This window comes from Equus caballus, chromosome 15 (assembly GCF_041296265.1).
Source record: "Equus caballus isolate H_3958 breed thoroughbred chromosome 15, TB-T2T, whole genome shotgun sequence".
NCBI classification, from domain to species: Eukaryota; Metazoa; Chordata; class Mammalia; order Perissodactyla; family Equidae; genus Equus; species Equus caballus.
In genome coordinates, this window is record NC_091698.1 from 16,660,609 (window position 1) to 16,680,230 (window position 19,622).

A 19,622-nucleotide genomic window follows, 5' to 3' on the forward strand; every position below is an offset into this window, starting at 1 on the left:
TCAGATATATGATTTGCAAATATTTTCTCCCAATTGGTGACTTGTCTCTTTGTTTTGATTCTAGTTCCTTTTGCCTTACAGAAGCTCTTTAGTCTGATGAATTCCCACTTGTTTATTTTTTGTTTCCCTTGTCTGAGAGGATGTGGTATTTGAAAAGATCCTTTTTAGTTCAATGTCAAAGAGTGTACTACCAATATTATCTCCCAGTAGTTTTACAGTTTCAGGACGTATCTTCAAGTCTTTGATCCATTTTGAGTTCATTTTTGCGTACGGCGTGAGATAGTGGTCTACCTTCATTTTTTTGGATGTGGCTGTCCAGTTTTCACAACACCATTTACTGAAGAGACTATCTTTTCTCCATTGTATGTTCTTGGCACCTTTGTCGAAGATTAGCTGTCCGTATTTGTGTAGTTTTATTTCTGGGCTTTCAGTTTTGTTCCATTGATCTGTGTGCCTGTTTTTGTACCAGTATCATGCTGTTTTGATCACTATGGTTTTGTAGTACAATTTGAAGTCAGGGATTGTGATACCTCCAGCTTTGTTCTTTTTTCTCAGGATGGCCTTAGCAATTCGGGGTCTTTGGTTGCCCATATGAATTTTAGGATTCTTTGCTCTATTTCCGTGAAGAATGTCATTGGGATTCTGATAGGGATTGCATTGAATCTGTAGATTGCTTTGGGCAGTATGGACATTTTAACTATGTTTATTCTTCCAATCCATGAGCAAGGACTCTCCTTCCATTTCTTTATGTCATTATCAATTTCTTTCAATAATGTCTTATAGTTTTCACTGTATAAGCCCTTCACCTCCTTGGTTAAATTTATTCCTAGGTACTTTATTCTTTTAGTTGTGATTACAAATGGAATTGTATGCTTGAGTTCTCCTTCTGTAAGTTAGTTATTGGAGTATAGAAAAGCAACCGATTTTTTTAAGTTGATTCTGTACCCTCCAACTTTACTGTAGTTGTTAATTATTTTTATTAGTTGTCCGATGGATTTTTGGGGGTTTTCTATATATACAATCATGTCGACTGCAAACAGCAGGTTTCACTTCTTCACTCCCTATTTGGATTCCTTTTACTCTTTTTTCTTGCCTAACTGCTCTGGTCAAAACCTCCAGTACTATGTTGAATAAGAGTGGTAATAGAGGGGGGCATCCTTGTCTCGTTCCTGTTCTCAGGGGGATGGTGCTCAGTTTTTGCCCACTGAGTATGATGTTGGCTGTGGGTTTGTTATATATGGCCTTTATGTTGAGGTAATTTCCTTCTATCCCCATTTTGTTAAGAGTTTTTATCATAAAGGGCTGTTGGATCTTGTCAAATGCTTCCTCTGCATCTACTGAGATGATCATGTGATTTTTATTTCTCAATTTGTTGATGTGGTGTATCACATTGATTGATTTGCGGATGGTGAACCATCCCTGTGTCTGTGGCATGAATCCCACTTGATCATGATGTATGACCCTTTTGATGTACTGCTGAATTTGGGTTGCCAAAATTTTGTTGAGGATTTTTGCATCTATGTTCATCAGCAATATTGGTGAGATTTGTTTTTTGAACCATGTGTTATTTAGAAGTGTGTTTTAATCTCCAAGTATTTTGTGGTTTTTTAGCTTTATCTCTGTTGTTGACTTCTGGTTTAATTCCATTGTGGTCTGACAGCAGACATTATATGGGGGTTCCATTTTTTTAAAATTAGGTAAGATGTGGGCCAGCCCTGTGGCCGAGTAAAGTTCCACATGCTCCACTTTGGCAGCCCAGGTTCATGGGTTCAGTTCCCGGGTGCGGACCTACTCCACTCATCAGCCATGCTGTGCAGGCATCTCACATAGAAAATAGAGGAAGACTGGCACAGATGTTAGGTCAGGGCTAATCTTCCTCAAGCAAAAAATGAGGAAGATTGGCAATGGATGTTAGCTCAGGGCAAATCTTCCTCACCAATAAACAAATAAATAAATAATAAGTAAATAAATAAATTAGGTAAGATGTATTCTACGGCCCAGAATGTGGTCTGTCTTGGTGAATATTCCATGTGAGCTTGAGATGAATGTGTACTCTGCTGTTGTTGGATGAAATAGTCTATAGAGGTCAATATCCAGTTGACTGATGGTGCTGTTGAGTTCAATTATGTTCTTACTAATTTTCTGCCTGCTAGATCTGTCCATTTCTGAGAGAAGGGTATCGAAGTCTCCAATTATAAATGTTTTTGTCTATTTCTCCTTTTAGTTCTATTGCTTTCTGCTTCTCATGTTTCGTGGCTTCATTGTTGGGTGCAGACATATTTGGGATTGCTAGGTGTTCATCTTCTTGATGGACTGACCCTTTATCATTATATAACACCCTTCTCTGTCCCTGGTAATTTACTTTGCCCTGAAGTCTATTTTATCTGATATCTATACTAATATCTGATATATTAATATAGTCACTCCTGATTTCCTTTGATTGATTTGCATAATATATCTTTTTCCATCCTTTTACTTTCACTCTGCTTAATCGTATTTGAAGTGAGCTTCTTGTAGACAGCATATATTTGGGTCATGTTTTTTAATCTACTATGTCAAACTCTGTCTTTTAATTTGTGTTTTTAGCCTATTTACATTTAATGTAATTATTCATGTGTTGGGGCATAAGTCTGTGATTTTGTTTTTTCTTTCTGTTTATTCTCTGTCTTATGTTTCTACTTGCTTTTTCCTGCCTTCCTATGGATTGCTTTAACACTTTTTAGAATTTCACTTTGATTTATCTATAGTTTTAAGTGTATCTCTTTTTTTTTTTTTAAGATTGGCACCCATGCTAACATCTCTTGCCAGTCTTTTTTTTTTCCACTCCCCAAAGCCTCCCAGTACACAGTTGTATATTCTAGTCGTAGGTCCTTCTGGTTGTGCTTTGTGGGATGCTGCCTCAGCATGGCTTGATGAGCAGTGCCGTGTCCACGCCCAGGATCCGAACCGGTAAAACCTTGGGCTGCAGAAGTGGAGCATGAGAACTTAACCACTCAGCAACTGGGCCAGCCCCTAAGTATAACTTTTTGAATAGCTTCTTAGTGGTTGCTCTAGGCATAAAATTATATACAAATGTAACTTATCAGAGTCCAGTGATGTCATCATTTTACCAGTTTGAGAGAAGTATACAAAACTTATCTCCTTGTACCCCACTTTATGTTCCGTTTATAATATTTGTCTTAAATATTTTCTCTACATAATTTAAATTCACATCAGTGTTACAATTTTGCTTCAATCATCAAACATAATTTAGAAAATTCAAAAAGAGAAAGAAAGTCTATCGTATTTACCCATATTTTTGCTTACCATGTTTTTTCTTCTTTCCTGATGTTCCAAGGTTTATTCTTTTATCATTTTCTTTCTGTTTGGAGAACTTCCCTTACCCATTTTTGGGGGGAAGGAGGTAAGATCTGCTAGTGACAAATTCTCTTAGTTTTCCTTTATCTAAGAATATCCTGAGTCTTCTCCATTCCTGAAGGATATTTTCAGAGCATATAAGATTCCAGGCTGACAGTTCTTTTCTTTCGGCACTTGAAAACAGTGTGCCACTTCCTTCTGGCCTCCATAGCTTCCAATAAAAAATCTGCTGTCATTTGAATTCTTTCCCTTTCCTTTCGTAAGGTGTCTTTACTTTGTCAGGTGTCATTTTTCTGACTGCTTCCCAGGATTTTTGTCTTTAGTTTTCAGAAGTTTAATTATGATGTGTCTTGGCCTGAATTTCTTTGGGTTTATCCTCTTTGTGGTTTGCTCAGCTTCTTGAATCTGTAGGTGTATGTTTCTTGCCAATTTGGCAAATTTTCAGCCATCATTTCCTCTAGTGCTTTTTAACCCCACCATTTCTACTCTCCTTTCAGGATTCCAATGACACAAATATTAGCTCTTTTGTTATAGTTCCACGGGTCCTTGAGGCTTTGTTCTTTTTTTTTCTTTCCTCAGTCTATTTTCTCTCTGTTGTTCACACCGGGTAATTTCTCTTACTTTATCTTCCAATTCACCAACTCTTTCCCCTGTCCCCTCCAGCTGAACTCATCCAATGTTGAGCCCATACACTGAGCTTTTTGTTTTGGTTATTTCATTTTTCAGTTGCAGAATTTCCATCTGGATCTCCTGTATATCTTATATTTCTTTACCGAGGCTTTTTATTTATTCATTTGTTTCAAGCGTCTCCATAACTGCTCACTAAAGCATTTTCACCATGACTGCTTTAAAAATCTTTACCAGATAATTCCAACATTTCTGTCACCTTGGTGTTGGTATCTATTTATTGTCTTTTTTTCCATTCACTTTAAGATCTTCCTGGTTGTTGATGTGACAAATGATCTGCTAACGAAACATGGACATTTCCATATTGTTATGAGATTGGATCTTATCTGAACTTTCTGTTTTAACTGGTTTTCTCTGATACCTCTCTGGTGGGGGATCCTTCATTACTGCCAGATGGAGGCAGAAGTCCAGGTTCCCCGTGTGGCTTCAGCTGACATCTAAGAGGAGGACTTCTTGTTACTGCTGGGCCAGGATGAGAGTTCCAGTTCCCCACATTGTCTCCACTGACACTGTGATAATGGAGGTGGCAGTAATTACTAGCTGGGGAGGATGAAAGTATTGGTTCCCTACTTGGCCTTCCCTGACCCCACTCTGACTGGGTGTTGGGGTGCCAGGTTCCAGCCTGGTGAGGGCACAAGTCTAGATTTCCCACTTGGACTTTGCTGGCATGAGCAGCACAGTTGAGCAGTTGTGGAAATGACAATACAGCCCACAAAGCTGAAAATATTTACTATCCGGCCCTTTACAGAAGAAGTTTGCCAACCTCCCATCTAGAGCACTGATCATCAACAGCTGCTAAAATCACAAAAAGAAACACAACCAGACATTACATACCTTCTAACGGAAGAACCCTTCACCATCTATCATGTAGTTATGGGGTGGTGTGGGGATCAAACCTGAATCTTTTCAGGCTTCTAGATAAGCAGTTTCCAAGGAGATCTAGAAGTCAAAATAATTTTCCTAACAACAGTAAAATCAACATTATTTGGGGGCTGGTCCCATGGCCGAGTGGTTAAGTTTAACCTCCACTTGGGGGTTCCAGGGTTTAACCAATTCGGATCCTGGGCATGGACATGGCGCCACTCATCCAGCCACGCTGAGGTGGTATCCCACACAGCAGAACTAGAAGGACCTGCAACTAAAATATACAGCTATGGACTGGGGGGCTTTGGGGAGAAGAAGAAAAAAAGAGGAAGACTGGCAACAAATGTTAGCTCAGGGCCACTCTTTAAAAAAAAAAAGGCTAATGTTATGTGCCTTTTTACTCTCATTATCTCACAAGTGCACAGTGGAGTTTTTCAGAAGCTACGTGACATGAAATATTACAAAATTTCAGCTGACTGAATGCCAGCTGTCTTCTAGCAAGACATTAAGAAGATTTGCAAAAAAAAATTTTTTAAGCCACTCTTCTCAATATTTTTGTTTGTTTTGAAAAATAATTATAAAATACGTTAGTCATGTTAACATACAAACGCTTTATTAAATTTAAAATACAGCAAATATCAATAAGCTCTTCAGGGTTCTCAATAACTTTTAAGAGTATAAAGCGGTCCTGAGACCAAGAAGTTTGAGAACTGCTTCTTTTGATCCAACTACCAATTTATAGGCTATATAGGAAACAAAAGAAGATGTTAAACTATACCCTGAGCATGCAATCTGCCTAATCCAGACTGTAGGAAATTCTTCAAGACAAACAACTCAATCGTTTTTTCTTTCACATAAAAAATCGCAAGGGGGGGGTTAAAAATGGAAGCAGTACCTATATGCTAAAAGGAACTAAAAGACTTATCAAGCTATCAAAATGTGTGAATCTTATTTAGATCCCAATTTGGAAAAAATAAAAAATAAAATGGATGTGTCAGATAAACGGAAAATTGAACACTAACTGGCTAGTTGATCACATCAAGGAGTTATTAGCAATCTTTTTCAGGTGTGATAATGTAGTTATGTTTAAAAAGTTTTTTAGAAGACTCCTTATCTTTTAAGTGTACATATTAAAATTTTTATGAAATGACATAGGAGAGAGAGGAGTGAAAAAAGATTGGTCCTCAAAGATTTACCATCAGTCAATAATTATTGAAGCTGAGAGGTAGCAGACAGGAATACATTATTCTATTTTTGTATATGTCTGAAATTCTCTGTAATAAAAAATTTAAAGGTATAGATTTCAAGATATTTCTTCCCCCAAACGTACAGGATGAGAGCAAACAATCTCCACTTTTAGCATGAACCCCATGCTGTGAGTGGTCTGCAGCTCATGTTTTGAGAGCAATGCTCTGCTTGATTCATTAATTTCCCCTACAACATTCCAAATAAATCAGGTCTCTGGTGGAACACTGCCATGACTGACACATCTCTACCTCCTGAGAGAGCTCAATAAATATGTGACTGGTCCTCATGCCTTAAAAAAATAATAATAAATCTTAATAACTAATGACAAACGATCATTTCCTCCTTTAAATTTCTAAAAGACTTTCTTTAACTTCTATAGTATTTGTACACAAATAGCTACAATACAAGATAGACAATGCACGATCCCTCACCTGATTATAATTATATGCTCCACGGCTTACAGCACAGTACAGTATACACAATGGACACACACTGATTGGAACATATGCTCCAAATTTGTTAATATCACTATAGCATATGCAAGCACAGCCAAGAGTTCAACATGAAAATAGCAGAAGTTTGTGTGTTGCACACATATGCATACACACTAAATTTAAGTAAAGAATTTACTCTTATGCTTTATGCTCCCTAGAAGGTGAAAAAGAAAGCTCAAGCTGGGTCTTGAGAGTAAGATTTCGGACGTTCTACCCTCCAAAAAAGGAAAAACCAAGTTCAGAAAGGACTGAAATATGTCTGGCAACAAGATGATGTAAGCTAAACAAAGAGTAGTGGTGAATAAAACTGGACAGTTTGGCTGGGCATGCAAAGAGAAAGCCTTGAAACCTAGAAAAAGAACAAGGGAGCTAAGATCACTTCTGAAGAGTGAACCAAGGAGACACAGGGCTCTGCAGTGTGGAGACCCTGTAGTGAGGGGACACAGGCTCAGTGTGAACCCCAGCTCTGTCACTAATTGTGTCACCTGGTGAGTTATTAACCTCTTGAGCTCAGTTTTCTCATTTGTAAAATAAGCATTAAAAAACCCTACTTCATGGTGTGGCTGTGAAGGTAACATTTGTTATGGAGATGTTTAACATCTTTAAAGCACTTGTGTCAAAGTAGGTCATTAATAAAAGTGGTTATTACCAAGACAGTGTTCCAAAGAGTGGCCTGGCTGTGAAATGAAATAATCTAAACAAGCATGACTAAATATCTGAATTTCTTCCCAGTGCTCCGTGGATGTCGGGGCTCTGCTACTACTATATAAATACACTATAGACTTAACTTAAACCAGATGTGAAGGCTATCTTGTCTTACTCAAAGTTTTGTGAGTTTATTCAAACGATGTCACAGGCACTAAGCAGGGCCAGCTCTGAACCTTTCAATTCACTAACAAATGAAGGAACAAAAGGAGAAATAAAGCTCATTTAAGTCTAGTTTGTTTTTCTTTGGACATTTAGCAAATTTGATTAAGTAAAGGAATTTTCCAGAAATTACAATATGGCAGAAAAGATTAGACACATATGCAAGTAACGCTAATATAAAACAGAAGTTGATAACCAAAAAAGAAGTCAAAATGCTTTTGGAGAACGGATACACACTCTGGGTCCATAATTCCCTAGCACACAAGGGCTCAACAAATGTTCCAGGAATTCACTGTTTCATGGGAGAAGTGGCCCCAAGTGCAGAGAAGACACAGAAGATGGTTTTTCTGGCCCAAGAGAACAGCAGGAGCAAAAGCACTGAGATGAGAAAGCACCAGAGAGTTTCAGAAAATGGCAAATGTTCAGTTTAGTGAAATGAAGACTAAGGGAGCAGTATGTGACAAGGCTATAGAGATGGGCTGGGCGAGACCACAAACAGCTTAAAATTCCAAGCTCTAGAGTTGGAACTGCATTTGATAAACAATAAGAAGTCTTCCTAATATGTTGAAAAGAGGGGTGCTATGACCAAAGTGGTGCTTTAGGGCAATCTGGAACCAACATGAATGACGGAACAGTTAAATTGAAAGATTCTCAAGAGCAGGGACAACATCTTATTCACCTTTTGAATCTCCACAGCTGCACCTGCACTGTGCCTTGCATATAAAAAAAGAATCTGCTGAATCTATTGCAATGAGGAGGAGGAACAACCAGCTATGGTAGACACAGCAATTGCCTACCCAATGCCTACCGAAGGCAGATTCTATACGGGATAGCAGTGTGCCCAGCTTTACAAATAAAAAACAAACACACAAAAACAAAACAATGACTACTACATTTTCCAATGAGAAATAACTCACAATTTGTTTAACTAGTTGGTAACTGATGCATCAGTAAAGATGCCCGTCAACAGGAAAGACTCTCTCAGACTGTGCCACGTGGGGACAGTGGACATGGGTGAGTGAGAAAACCTAGGACTCCGGGGAGGAGGAATTACAATCACCAGCATGTGTGCCAAGGAATACCATGTCCCCAAGAATGCATTTCATGAAAGGAATCCACTCGAAAGAGGTGACATTCAGGACCTTCGTAATAGAACAATTCTGGGGCAACGTTTAATAATTTACTCAGACACTTTCACAATTACTATGTTAATGGGGCTCAGATATATCAAAGTCTCAGCCCTCAAGGCATTTACAATATAGATGGAAAGATAAAATACATATGTAATGAACTATAACAATGCAATTTCAATGAAGTAATAGAGCAAAGCAGCAGAGCACAGCAGAGGGGACTCCACACCATCTGCAAGGTTTGGGCTCCAGTCCTAACCCTACTATTAACGCATTCTGCGGCCTTGAGTCTCCATTTTACCTCTCTAGGCAATGCCTGACCTATAAAATAAAGGAACGGTTCAGGGGACTATGGCAGTGGACCCACTAAAGTATTTAGTGCACGAATTTAGTAGATACTTTTTAACATATAAAGCCATTTTTTAAATGTTAAACAAATTTCTTAGATCTTCGCATTACTACAATTGTCTTTTTAGTCTATGTTAAAGCATACACTAAAAAAATGCAGCCAAAAATTCCATAACCCCTTTAAAGGAATCTGTACTTTATCCACATTTAAATGAAAAATAGGAACACATACAAAATTATTTGTTTCACCTCAAATGTTTAATATGCACATGGATTTCATTCTGCATTCTCTAAAGTCTTTCCCAGCCTTAATATTGTTATCTCACATTCACCTGAAAGATAATCAGGACCAGGGTGAAAATGAAGTCAGTAAGAAAGGAGTGAGGAAGAAAAGGATGCAATCAAAAGAAAATTCTAAGGTAGGAACTCAGCAAGAATGGGGATTTGGGAGTGAAGAAGAAGACACCAAATGTAACTATGTTAGTGCCATCAACAGACATGGTGAGGTCAGAAGGTGTAACTTCTGACTGGGGAAAAGAACCAGGGTAGTAAGAAAAATCAATAACCACAGTTCCCATTAAACGAGCATCTACTAGGTTCCTGGCCAGATGTTAAAGTCCTTAAAAATTATAACATGCACCTGGTTTAAAAAATCAAAATAGTACGAAAAGGCATACAATAAAAAATTCCCTCTCATTCTAGTTCCTAGACTCCCCAGATTCCTAGACTCCCTCCTCAGGGGCAACACTTATTAATAATTTCATTTGCATCCTTTCAGAAATGTTTATATTTGCCTTCATATTTAATTCTCACAACAACTCTCTGAGATAGGTAGTATTACTTTATAAATTAAGAAACTAAGCCTTAAAGAGGTTGACTGGCACAAACACAGAGCCATGAAAGGACAGGGCTGGGGTTGGAACATGGGCCCAACCATCCATGCACACACCCACTTAGCACTCAAGGATCTCCTACGGAAATAGTGGCACAGATGTCCCAAGTGTTTGTAATAATAAAAAACTGGAACCCAAATGTCCACTGAGGACTGGTTATGTAAATCATATCACATGTATATCATGAAAAAATAGGCAGCCATGAAAAATAAGGTGAAAAACATAAGACAGATCCAGATATGCCACACAGGAAAACTTCTAAGATAGCTTATTAAGTTAAAAAAGCAATTACCGGAAGTGGGGAATTATTGTTTATTGGGCATAGAGACTCAGTTTGGGATGATGAAAAAGTTCTGGAGATAGACTGTGATGATAGCTGCACAATGATGTGAAGGTACTTAATGCCACTGAATGCACACTGGAAAATGATCAAGATGGTAAATTTTGTTACGTATATTTTACCACAATTTTTTAAATCCTAAAAAAAAGCCATTGCAGAACAGTATGACTATGATTCTTTTTTTTTTTTTAAGATTTTATTTTTCCTTTTTCTCCCAAAGCTCCCAGTACATAGCTGCGTATTTTTAGTTGTGGGTCCTTCTAGTTGTGTCATGTGGGATGTCGCCTCAGCATGGCCTAACGAGCAGTGCCATGTCCATGCCCAGGATCCGAACCAGTGAAACCCTGGGCCACCGAAGCAGAGCAAGGACACTCAAACACTCGGCCACGGGGCCGGCCTCTATGATTCTATTTTTGTGCGAAGAGAACTGTTTCTATGTACATAAACATTTTTTTGTAAATGTTTTTTATCCTTTACCTGACTTGATGTCACCTGACTCTCAGACATCCCAGTAAGGCTCCAGACTTGTAGATGTTCTAACACTGAGTCCTGGGTCTCCCACCCCTAACACACCTGCAGGCATTCAAACTCCATCCCTAGCAGCCTTTTCCTACTACACAGAATGCACTATTCAGTGCCTGATTTCTCTGCAGCTTCCCAATCCCTATTTAAATGTGACTGTGGACTCATCAAGATCCAAAATATGCTCCAACATGAAACAAAGACGCAGGAAAATGCTCCCTTCTCTCCCCAGTGAGCTCCGGTGTGGAGCTGTCTGACGAGAGCTAATGGGAGAGAGGAGATGATGTGGGCACGAGGGGGCATAAAAACAGTGCTGCAGGAGAACGCAGAGTGTGGCAACAGGTAGTGCAGCTCTTGCTTCTCAAGTAACTTAAGACTAAAGTTTTTGGAAGACAACACGGCAACAGTCCAGCATGTAATGTAGATGATATTCCTGTGAATGGGAAACTGCAGCTTAAAGCATAATTACGAGAAATGTAAAATCAACAAATGGTTTGAGATGCTTTTCCTTCTATTTAAGTACAACCCTAGCTAAGAACATGACCTATACTGAGGTTTACTTAAATAATTATCTTAAGAACAAACACAACATCACTGAAAATAGAGACCCTCAGAGTAAACCTCTGCTCTCCCATTACCAATCTGCTGTAGCTGCTGAAGTTTCTCTGACCCAGCAGAGGAGCAGAAAGGCCCCCTCTAGAAGGAGAGGAAAGCTCACGCACTGTCCCCACAGTAAGCAAGAGAAAGAGCTGTTCAGATGGTTCAAGGGGTTACCACAAAGGAAAGGGATGGGAATGATTAAAAAAATCGAGACAGCTCAGTCCTGATGGTCTTCTCTACATCTGTAGGGCACAGAACAAACAGAACTGAAGATATTTATTCCACCAAGACCAAAGATATTTTTTCTACCACCAAATTTTCAGCAGTTTTCTTAAAACTTAAGAGCTCAATTTCTTCATCACACAAACAAGCAAAGAGCAGTGAAGATATACGAAGACACTCTCTGACATGACATTTTCCCTCTTCATAATAACACTGGCCACTGTGTCAAGAAAAATCCTAAGGGCAGAAAGTTGCTTCTTCCACAGTGGTTCTTCAAGTCTTAGTTATTAAGTCCCACTAAAACTCCCCAAAACAGGGGCCGGCCCCGTGGCCGAGTGGTTAAGTTCGCACGCTCCGCTGCGGCGGCCCAGGGTTCGGATCCTGGGCGTGGACATGGCACCGCTCATCAGGTCACGTTGAGGCAGCGTCCCACAAGCCACAACTAGAAGGACCCACAACTAAGATATACAACTATGTACGGGGGGGGGGGGGGTTGGGGAGATAAAGCAGGGGGAAAAAAAAAAACCTCCCCAAAACTAGAAAGCACACACTACAACAAGCATTCAACACATATTTTTAAGAGAAATCTTTGTATATATTCCTTTTTAAATACCCCAAACATCTACAACCCCCTCAACATTTAAGATTAGTTCATTAACAGTGGTTCTCAAAGTGTGGTCTCAAAACCCTGGGGGGTCTCCAAGACCTTTTCAAGAGCTCTGGAGATCAAAACTATTTTCATAAGAATGCTAAGAAGTTCCTAGGAAGTTGCTGTAGCCTTTTGCTCTGTGTTGACACTTGCACCAACAGCGCAAAAGCAAGAGTAGGTATAACTGCTGGCCTCTTAGCACTAACCACGGCACTGGTACTGTAACACAATTCTTCACCTCCATGTACTTGCAGGAAAAGAATGCCAATTTACCTTTTAAGTGTCCTTGATGAAAATGCTACAGCCACCCTGGACAAGTCCATCAGTTTCTTAGAAAGCTAAACACGAGATTACCATTCCACTGGCAACTGCACTCTTAGACATGTATCCCCGAGGAAGGAAAACTTATAGTTACAGAAAAACATGTCCACAAATGTGCATAGTAGCTTTATTATTAAAAGCCAAAAACTGGAAATAACCCAAATGTCCTTCAACAGGTGAACAGTTAAAGTGTCACAGACCCACATCATGGAGTACTACTCATCAATAAAAAGGGACAGATTATGATATACACAGCTACCTGGATGAATCTCCAGAGAATTAAGCTGCGTTTTTTAAAAAGGGAATCCCAAAAGGTTATATATTGTATGATTCCATTTATATAACATTTTTGAAACGATAAAATTTTAGAAATGTTAAACAGATGAGTGATTTGAGGAGGAGGAGGAGAATATGGAGGTGGGTATGGGTATAAAATGGCAACATGTGGGGTCCTTGTGGTGATGGAACCAACTATTCTATATCTTGACTGTGGTGGTAGATACACACGCCTACACTTGTGATATATTACACAGAACTAAATACACATACACAAATGACTACAAGTAAAACTGGGGAAATCTGAATAAGATTCACAGATTGTATTACTATTAATATCACAGTTGCACTAGTATACTACAATTTTGTAAAACGTTATCATTGGGGGAAAGTGGGAGAATACACTGGATCTCTCTGTACTATTTTGTACAACTGCACATGAATCTATAATTATTTCAATAAAAATTTCAATTAAAAAAATGTACACCCATGTTCATAGCAGCATTATTCACAATAGCTAAAACATGGAAGCAATCCAAGTGTCCACCAACGGATGAAAGAATAAACAAAATAAATGAATGGTATATACATACAATGGAATATTCTTCAGCCATAAAAAGGAAGGCAATTCTAACATATGGTACAACATGGATGAACCATGAGGACATTATGCTAAGTAAAATAAGCCAATCACAGAGAGATAAATACTGTATGATCAAATACTTATGAGGTACTTGGAAGAGTCAAAACAGGCGGGAATAGGGCAGAGGGGCTGGGGTGAGGAGTGGGGAAAACTGGAAATTGTGGTTTAATGGTACAGAGTTTCAGTTTTGTAAGGTGAAAAGAGTTCTGGAGATGGATGGATGGTGATGATGGATCACACAACAATATGTATGTACTTATACCACAAAAAAAGGGATAAGAAATTGCTAATAGAAAATTCAGGATGGGAAGAAGATGTGATCAAGGAGGGACACTAGATCGGGCAAGAGTTCAAGGGTCTTTAAAGGAAACTGCTATGTTCTTTACTTACACTGTGTATCCAGTGTATCATTATCCTTTATATCTTACATATATTTTAAATTTTGTATCAACTTAATTTTCAATAATTTTTTAAAAGAAAAAATGTCCTTCATGAAGCAATACAAATTACTAATGTTATTAAGTCCCGACCCTTGACGTTCTTTTTTGTTACCTGTGATGAAGGGGGAAGTCAGCATAAAGCAGGTCTGCTGCATACCAGAGTGAGACGGCATCTCCGGGAAAAGCAGGTGTGACTGAGTGATGAGCTCAATTATGTGTTTTTACAATATAACATTTTTACTGGAAAGAATAACAGACTATAGTTTTTAGACTTGCACTTGGCAGACATTTCTTGAAACTGAACAAGGTGAGCCTGTCACTTTGAGGGAAAAAATTGGCAACAGTTTCCTACCAATAATGAAAATCAAGCTTTCAACCGAAAATTCGAACGTTGAAAAACTTGTATCCACCACCTTGAGTCTGCCAGCTTCCCAATACCTAAAGACGTTTCTAATGAAATCAGCGGTAACGTTAACATGTTATTGAGCCACATCGTATAACGAGATGTGTCAGCAGTTGGAAGATCTGCCTAACTCCGTGAATCCATGTTTTCCAAATGACAAACACATGACATTACAGTGGGTACAAGTCCATTCAAACTGCAAGATGGAGCAGTGAATTTTACTGTGACAGAGTGCGCAAAGTGCCCTGGTGGGGCTTCAGATCCCACATCCACACTAATCTCTATGAAACTACCACTTACCTAGCTTTGGTGTAGTAACAAAGAATACCCACAACACGAAAAAGCTATTAAAATACTCCTCCCTTTTCCAACGACATATCTGTGTAAGACCAGATTTTCTTCGCATGGTTCAATCGAGACACATCGCGACAGACTGAATGCAAAGCAGACAGGAAAGTCCAGGCTCTCTACTATGCCAGACAGTTAAGAGATCCGCAAAATGTCAAAAAATGCCACTCGTCGCACTAATTTTTTTGCTTAGGAAAATACTATTTTCATACAAATATGTTATGTATGTTAACATTTCATGGATTTATTGTTTTATAATGAATTAAGAACTATCATAAGCAACGTTCCTTCCCGTTTTTAAAATGGGTGCTAAGACCAAGATGTGCGAGAACCGCTGGTCTATTATCATATTCCAACTGCTAGAACATAACTATTCACTCAACCAGTCTTTGTTGTCGGATACTTAGCTCAGAACTGAAACAACACTCGCCCTCAAAGCGCTTATGATCCACCGGACACATCGACAGTATCCGTCAGAACGTCTCCCGCGAACCGCCAGGCAGCCGGGCTCCGAGCGCGCCGACGGCGTCCGCGGGGAGCAGCCGCTCGGGGTCTCCAGGGCCCGGGCGCCCGCGCGGGTCGGCTCGGCGACGGCTTGCCACGGCGGGAGCGGCGCGGAGGAGGCCGCCGGGCCGCCCGCGCTCGGCCCGCCAGGCCGCGAGAAGGCCGGGGCGTCCGCCGCCGACGTGGCGGGGCCGAGCGCCGGGCGCCGGGCGGGGTACGGCCCTTACCTGTTGGTCATTCCTGCCGCCACGCCCAGCATCTCTCCTCAGTCGGCCGCCGCCGCTCGGTGCCTCAGCTCCCGGCGTCCTCCACCCGCGTCCTCTGCCCTCGCCCTGCGGCCGGCGGCTGGCGGGAGGCCGGCGAGCAGGAAGGAGAGGCGGGAAGGGGCGGGGAGGCCGCCGCCGCCTCCCGCCCGAGCCCGCAGTGGCTGGCGGGCCGCGCGGGGGCGGGCGGGGCGGGGCCCGGAGACGCGACGCGGGGCGGGGCCTCGGGCGCCGACCGCCCCGGTGTCGGCCCCGCCTCGCCCCGGGCGCCTCCAGCCCGCCCTCGGCCCCGCCCCGTCCTAGCCTAGGCCCCGCCCCCGGCCCCGCCCCGCCCCGCCCTGTCCCTTGGCGTGAGCCGGAGGCGGGGCCCAAGGCCCAATCGTGACCGGTAGGTTCCCCCGGAGCCCGGGCCTGCGGCAGAAATGTCAAGAGCGGCCTCTGCCGCCCCTCTAGGGTGACAGCGTCGCACCCCGCGAGCAGAAGGAGTCGGCCAGGTTCTCCTTCCCCGAGACACCTCAGATTCTGCTTGGCTGACAGGCCGGGTGGCTCTGGCAGAGGCCTTTGAGCCCAAGGTGTTGGACTCCACAGGGTCCACCCCGTCCTAGTGGGGGGTCCTGATGGAACTTCATGAGAAGGTTATGTCAGCTCACGAGACTTCTGGGAGGAGGTCCTTGTCGGGATTGGGCACCCCTGAATTCCTGTGCACGAAGCCTGGCATAGGCTGGGGTGCTCACTAGGATTTTCACTGCGCTTACAGATTGTGAATTAGGAAAAGTTAACCTTTCTGTGAGACACTCCAGTCTTCTCTCTGCATCGTCTCCTTCCTTACGTGCCCTCATTCTCTAAGCCCATTCCCTTCACCAAAACCTGAAATCTGCAAAGGACTTAGCATTTATGCCGTGGGAGTAGATGATCCCTTTCGGGATATCTGATTTTGTAACCATACCTGCTTTCTAATTATAGAATAAAGACTTCTGTCTCCTACTAGTCTAGATATGTGGGTGGAGAATACTGGATGCCTTTGACATCTTTATATCAAAATTATTTCTAAACAGAACAAATATTTACATGCAAAAAGAAAAGCAGAAAAAATACTAGAATAAAACGTGGAAGAGAAAGAAGTAAGGTTGGAATGAAGCAAAACTTTCCAAACAGGATATAAACCCCAGAAATCATAAAACTAGATATTGATAAATGTGACCAAATAGAAATCTTAAAATTTCTGCATAGTGAACAAATATAACAAATAGCAACTGAGAAAAATATGTGTTAGATGTATGACCAAGAAAGGTCTAATTTCCATAATACAAAAGGAATCAATAAGAAAGAGCTCAACAGCTCAGAGAAAAATAGACAAGATACATACATAGATTTCCACAGAAAAAAAGAAATATGAATGATGTTTAAACGTACAAGGGAGTATCCAATATCACAAATAAGATTTTAAGATACAATTTTCCATATAAAGACAAGATTAAATGTTTGACAATATGCTGTTTTGATAAAGATAGAGGGAAACAGGTGCTTTGATTTACTGTTGATGAGAGAATAAATCCACACCATTTCTGTGGAGGACAAGTGAGCAACAAGTGTGGTAAAGCAAAATTCAGCTCCACTTTGACCCAGGAAATCCACATTTTGGAGTTTATCTTAGATGTATTCTTATGTGTACACAAAGAGTGTATACAAGTTTTAAAGATACCTAGGGAAATATTTATAAACCAAATGATAAAATGACTGGAATTTTCTTTAAAATAAGATGTGGGGGTGAGAGATGTGGATAGGAGTATTAGTGAAACAAAATAGGCCATGAAGCTGGCTCTTAGGTACACGGTGTTCTTTATATTAGTCTGTCTACTTTAGTGTATATTTGAAATTCCATAATGAAAAAGTTTTTAAAATGGAAACCAGAAGAGTGTACAAGGAGAGTCATTGCAGCTCTGTTTTTAAGAGCAACTGAAAAAGTTTATTTAACCAGGACATTAATGAAATAAATTACAGTTTCTACCTACAATACTATGCAGCTCTTAAAAAAATCAGAATAGTCAACAAGCGTATGAAAAAATGCTCAACATCACTAGGGAAATGCAAATCAAAGTCACAAGAAGATACCATCTCACACCCATTAGGATGGCTACTATCAACAAGAGTTGGCAGAGATGTTGAGAAATTGGAACCCTTATGCATTGTTGGTGGGAAAGTGAAATGGTGCACTCACTGTAGAAAACAGTATGGAGGTTTCTCATATCGTATGATCCAGCAATCCCACTTATGGGTGTATATCCCAAAGAATTTGAAAGCAGGATCTTGAAGAGATATTTGTATACCCGTGTTCATAGCAGCGTTATTCACAATAGTCAAAGGTGGAAACAACCCAAATGTCCACTGAAGGAAATGGATAAATAAAATGTGGCATATACACACAATGAACTTTATAGTCAGCTATAAAGACGAAGGAAATTCTGACACGTGCTACCACGTGGATGACCCTTGAGGACATTATGCCAAAAGAAATAAGCCAGTCACAAAAAGACAAATACTGTAGGATTCCACTTATATAAGGTCCCTAGACCAGTCAAATTCATAGAATAGAAAATAGAATGATGGCTTCCAGGGTTAAGGGGAGAGGGAGATGGGGAGTCATTGTTTAACAGGTAGAGTTTTGCAAGATGAAAAAGTTCTGGAGGTTGGTTGTACAACAATGTGAATATACTTAACACTACCGAACTGCACACTTAAAAATGGTTAAGATGGTAAATTTGATGTTATGTGTGTTTTACCACAATTAAAAAGATAAAAATAAGGCAGATGATATGTAGTAATAAAAAATTATTTCCACGATCTATTTTAAGCAAGGAAATAAAGCAAGGAGGGAAAGTTTGTTTAGTATGCTGCAGTTCGAGGGAAGAGAGAAAGGAGACACCCCCCCCCACACACACACATTCACCCACCTGTATATGCAGAAATATCTAGAAAGATAAGATATACAAGAAACTAGTAACAGAAATGGAATCCGTAGAGCGGCCAGGGGTTAGGAGTCAGGGAGAACATGCACACAATCTATATTTTCTTAATGGAGTATTACAAATTCATTAAAAATTCAAGCTACGAGGCTGTAGTAATATGAGAAAATATTTATGCAATATGGTTAATTGTGTGGAATAAGTTAAAAATTTTATATACAGCCTTGTGTAAATTAATAAATAGAAACCTCATTTAAAATGGAGTCAGAAGGAGGAGCTCCCATGCAGTACCTCAAGGTCAATTACAGGAAAGAGTCAAATTACAGACCCCAACAGAAGTCCTCAACAGGAAAGAGTTATCACTTACAAGAAGAGATATAGGTCGCATCCCAAGCAGAAATCAACAACCGCAGCAACTCAGCCAGTGAGCAACCGTCACCACCCTGAAGTCTTGCTTCTCGCCAATGGATTTCTGTTTAAAACAACCCCTCCTAGTTTCCTCCTTTTTCTCTGTGAAATAATGTTCCTCTCCATTATTTTTCGGATTTGCCTGGGGGTCTGCCACAGTATGTACATCCCAAATTGCAGTTCTTTGGCTATCCCAAATAAACTTGTTTTGCTGGTAAAATAACAGTCTGTTTTATTCTTCAGGTTGATAGCGTGTGATTTACAAGTAGGTTAAACATGCCTAAATATCAATAGTAGTTGTGTTTTGTTATGTGATATTTTTCTACATTTCTCTGTTTCCTAGAAATATGTATTAATTTTTAGAGAAAAAATCAACACCAAAGTATTTAGAGACTTGTGCTTGTCTTGATCTCTCACCCCCAACAGCTTTCATCTCCCACTTCTTGTTGAATAAGCAGTTAGTTTTTGGCATAGATACATACCAAATGTTCTCCTTTTAAAAAGTGAAGTAAAAGATTGCTTTTTGAATCAATTGCCTTGCTTAATTGTTGTTATGGTTATATTTTATAAAGCAGGTTTCTTTTCGCAGTAGTTTGCTTCCAACACGCTGTAGTTTGTGGTCTATAAATCTTGCTGTCATTTCAGAATACTTGGTTAAAGACTATGACTACTTCTTGGTTTCTAGTTGCTGGTTCTAATGTAGTAGTGTACTTTTGTCATAGTTATCCTGTCTATGGAGCATGTTGTCTGCGGGAGCCTGCTTTTGTGGTTGACCAGTATCTGTCACAAAGACTTGGAAAAAATATTGTCTATTGGTATTGAATGCTAAGTT

The 19,622-nt window shown here is 40.2% G+C and overlaps 1 protein-coding gene across 5 annotated transcripts in view; it reads right to left on the reverse strand.

Moving 5' to 3' along the window:
• LIMS1 (LIM zinc finger domain containing 1) overlaps nt 1-15,652 on the reverse strand; it is a 158,556-nt gene extending 142,904 nt beyond the window's left edge. For 2 of the 5 annotated variants that reach the window (XM_070235015.1, XM_023618458.2), the window contains exon 1: nt 15,384-15,612. In XM_070235015.1, the coding sequence (XP_070091116.1) occupies nt 15,384-15,415 (32 nt within the window). In that variant the 5' untranslated portion in view covers nt 15,416-15,612. Of the gene's footprint in view, nt 1-15,082; nt 15,321-15,383 lie in introns of those variants that run through there. The other 3 variants (XM_070235017.1, XM_070235021.1, XM_070235020.1) reach the window with 3 other exon arrangements.
• Nucleotides 15,653-19,622: the final 3,970 nt, after the last annotated feature.